Below are 3,748 nucleotides of genomic sequence, written 5' to 3'. Positions count from 1 at the left end.
CCATGTTTAAATAATAGTTACAATACAGACACAAGCATCAGCAGTTGTGTTGTTGATGTTTCATTCATTTTGCTTTCCATATTCAGTGCATTGTAAGTAAATCCTTTTATGTCCTAACAAACTGTTGGCTCAATTAAACTGATTTTATTCCATAACATCATAACTTTAGTTAATTTAGATAATGTTTTTGACATTGCATATTATAATTGATGGAGAAACACATTTTTTTCTCCTCTCTAACTTTGAACTGAATGCCTCCTTCACTGTGACCTCCAGCTGCGGCACAGCGCGCTCACGCTAAGTGAAGATGAGATCCGTGCTGCCCTGTCTCACACCAATCTGGAGCAAATGTGGCAGAGGGACCTAAGGCCGCTGCTGGTTACCCGGTACCCAGGCTCTGCTGGTAGCCTGGCAGTACAGAACGTGAGTTTATTATGAACAAATAACGTATGCGTGATGCTTTAAAGCATTTGTTTCTGTCTGTTTTCGGGGTTTTTTTTCTTTTTTCTTATTATGCTTAAAAACAAAATGTAAGGTTTGAATGTTATATCTTACAAGTTAAAAAAAGAAACATAAATTATTAGGACAGAAATGTAGGTTTAATGAAACTGATGTTTTATACAGTGCCTGCTTAAAGGTTGTTATTATATAAAAGTTTTTTAAATTTGATGAATTAGCCTCATTGGCACACATTTTCTGGTTTATTAAATATCACCAGATGTAGTTTTTCAAAACTACTAGCCTATGTCTATGTTACACATACTGTAAACCAGTACCATTCATCGTCCCTTTATTTATTTATTTATTTATTTATTGATTTATTTATGTTATGGTTTAAGGTTTTAGACAAATGTTTGCTCTGCATTATTGTGGATAAATGTTTCCTCCATTTTTTAAAATATTTTTTTTTATATTTTGCTTTTCAAAGATTTTCCTGCCAATATGAAAATGAACATTTTTGTTAGGTAATGGCACTGTTTTTAATGTGCAATAGTGAGTTTAAAACATCTATTCGTTAAATTTAAAATCTACAATCATTCATGTGTATAATGTAAGTGTTTTGATGCAGGTTTGCTGTGATCTAAAATGAGTTGTTATAAACATTTTGTTTTTGTATTGACAGCACATTAAAACAACCCTTGCTTCCCTGGAGGCGGGCTGGGAGGTGACTGAGGACAGTTTTCAGTCACAAACTCCCTACGGCCCGCTGCCCTTCACCAACTTGGTTGCCACTCTGAACCCATCAGCCAGACGTCACCTGGTTCTTGCTTGTCACTATGACTCCAAGTACTATCCCCCTCAGTGGCATGGAAGGGAGTTCCAAGGTGCCACAGATTCTGCCGTCCCATGCGCTATGATGTTGGAGCTGGCACGAGCCCTGGATGAGGAACTAAAAACTCAGAAGGTAACAGACCAGGATGTACATTTCATCTGTCACATGGATGGATGGATGGATGGATGGATGGATGGATGGATGGATGGATGGATGGATGGATGGATGGATGGATCAGATTCCTATCTATTGTTTGGCAGAAACACTGAATGTTATTTTGGTGTCAGCAAAGGACTGAGCTGCTTGTCACAAAAATCCCTGTGGAAGGACTCATGTACTGAATATAAATATCTTAAAAACAACAAGCTAATAATCCACATCATAAAGATTAAACTATGGAATTATTATGGTATTTTTTCAAGGAGGTAATTCCTAAAAATATTTCTATTACTAGACAGAGTTTTACTGAGATCATGTCTTTTTCTGTGCTGGTGTTTTTTGTTTTGTTTTTTTAGAACCACTAGATGGCAGTAGATCTAAAGGATTAGACATTCAGTAACAGCAGTTTATTTTTTTTTTTCATCTCATCCCATTTAGAATTCCAGCTCCAACCTGACCCTGCAGTTGATCTTTTTTGATGGTGAGGAGGCACTTTTCCAGTGGACTGCCACAGACTCTCTGTACGGCTCCCGTCACCTGGCAGAGAAGATGGAGGCCACTCCGCATCCTAAAGGAGCCAAAGACACCAACCAACTCCACGGCATAGTACAAAGCACTTTATTGTTCTTCATTCAGCCAATATTGGAAGGGAATCTTATAAATAAATAAAAAAATCTATTATTTTTACTTTTAAAAAAGCTTTTTTTTTTATTTCTGAACAACTTGCATTTAGCTTTAAATTCAAAAACAAATAGGACTGTATGTTAAACTTTATACAGTGGACTGCTGTTCAACTAATGTGTCTCTTTTATGCCAAATTATGAACAATTTTCAAAATGTTTTACTTTTGTCTCTGCATTCTGCCCAGATTTTTTTTTCTTTCATATTTTGAAGGCTCATCAAGAGGTTTTTTTAGTGAACATGAAACTGACCTTTTTGTCCTTTTGGTGGTTTATTCTCGGCCGTCCCTCATTAGTGCCATTTTTGTTCAGTCTCTCTTATTGAATCAAGAACACTGATCTCAACTGAGTCACACCTACAAAGCTTGAGTTTGTTTTGAGTGTGAGCTGTCTGTGCAATTTTTAGAATCATTTAGGCCAATCCTGGGAAGGTCACCATTGTTATATGTAGTGGATCAGTGTGACTCGCTGGCCTTTTGGGTTGATCTGTAAAACGTCCAGCCTGATAGATTAATTTCTAATTAAATTATGTGTTGAATTTTTAGATATTTTCATCTACTTAAGTTACTTATTCATCTACTCAACTCAAACTTTATTTATAAAGCACATTTAAAACAACCAGGTATCACAGTTGCAGGAAATAAGGTAAAAACTTAAAAGCTAAAATACATAAACACAATGCAATAAAATACAATGAAAATAAAACAAGTTAAAATTTAAATAACTCTAGCACGCTGGTAAAATTATACCCAGCTTTCCAGAAAAACGTTTAACCTTAAAGGTTATTCCTTTTGTCATGATTGGCTTAAGAGACTTAACCCACATGCAGAACACCACTGGAAACAGAGTAAAAGTTTAACAAAGTTTATTTGATTGCACACAGAGGAATTAAGAACTGGTTCTGGCACAAGTCCGGGACTGGAATCACTGATATCTGCAGAGATGGATAGTTTGACTAGCCAGGCAGTCAGATGGATTGTCGAGTGTGTTAATTCAGAATTTACCTTGGAGAGGTTCTGACAGATCCTTTGAGAGGGAGGGAACCGGTTGGGTCCAGAGACTGTAGTTTCAGCAGAGAGCTCAGCAGCAGCAGCGTCTAGCTTCTGGCTTGTGAGTTTCAGACCTTGACTTGAGTTTCTAGCTCTCCCTTGAGAGCTGGTGGGGAAATCCAGACCGAAATCTTCAGGTTTGGCTTCCTTGGGCAGGCAGGCAGGTTTATAGGCGAAGCTCATCCAGAGCTTCAGACTTCAGTCGGGTTCTCTGTGAGCAAGAAGACAGAGACAGATTAGAATCAAGTTTCTCTCAAGAGGCAACTAAGATTCTCAAATTAACAGAGGCTCAGGTTCGCTAACCAAACTTGGTCAACACTGCAGCGTTGAAGGAAGGTCTGACTGCTGCTTATGTAGGAGGTCTCCTGATGGGCTGATGATCCCCAGGTGTGCTGAGGGCTCCAGCCCAGGAGACCCACAGCGCTCTCTGCTGGAGACAGGTGGCAGATCTCCAGATCCCAACACCTTTGTCACAAAGGGACAGTTGGGTTTGAATGTTTTTTTTTTTTTTGTTTGTTTGTTTTTTATTGCCTAAAACGACAAAATAATACTTTAAAAACATTTTTTGAGTTACTCAGGCATTATTT

General features: G+C 37.9%; 1 protein-coding gene across 1 annotated transcript in view; it reads left to right on the top strand.

The window, feature by feature from the left end:
* Positions 1 to 3,748, top strand: part of LOC107098515 (glutaminyl-peptide cyclotransferase-like) — a 9,813-nt gene that overhangs the window by 2,723 nt on the left and 3,342 nt on the right. Inside the window, exons 2-4 of the mRNA XM_015396246.1 lie at positions 277 to 423; positions 1,124 to 1,405; positions 1,871 to 2,038. Of these exons, the coding sequence (XP_015251732.1) occupies positions 277 to 423; positions 1,124 to 1,405; positions 1,871 to 2,038 (597 nt within the window). The remainder of the gene's footprint in view (positions 1 to 276; positions 424 to 1,123; positions 1,406 to 1,870; positions 2,039 to 3,748) is intronic.

The sequence above is a fragment of the Cyprinodon variegatus genome, unplaced genomic scaffold, assembly GCF_000732505.1.
Source record: "Cyprinodon variegatus isolate N-32 unplaced genomic scaffold, C_variegatus-1.0 Scaffold27, whole genome shotgun sequence".
Lineage (NCBI taxonomy): Eukaryota > Metazoa > Chordata > Actinopteri > Cyprinodontiformes > Cyprinodontidae > Cyprinodon > Cyprinodon variegatus.
This window is presented reverse-complemented; position numbering and strand designations above follow the sequence as displayed.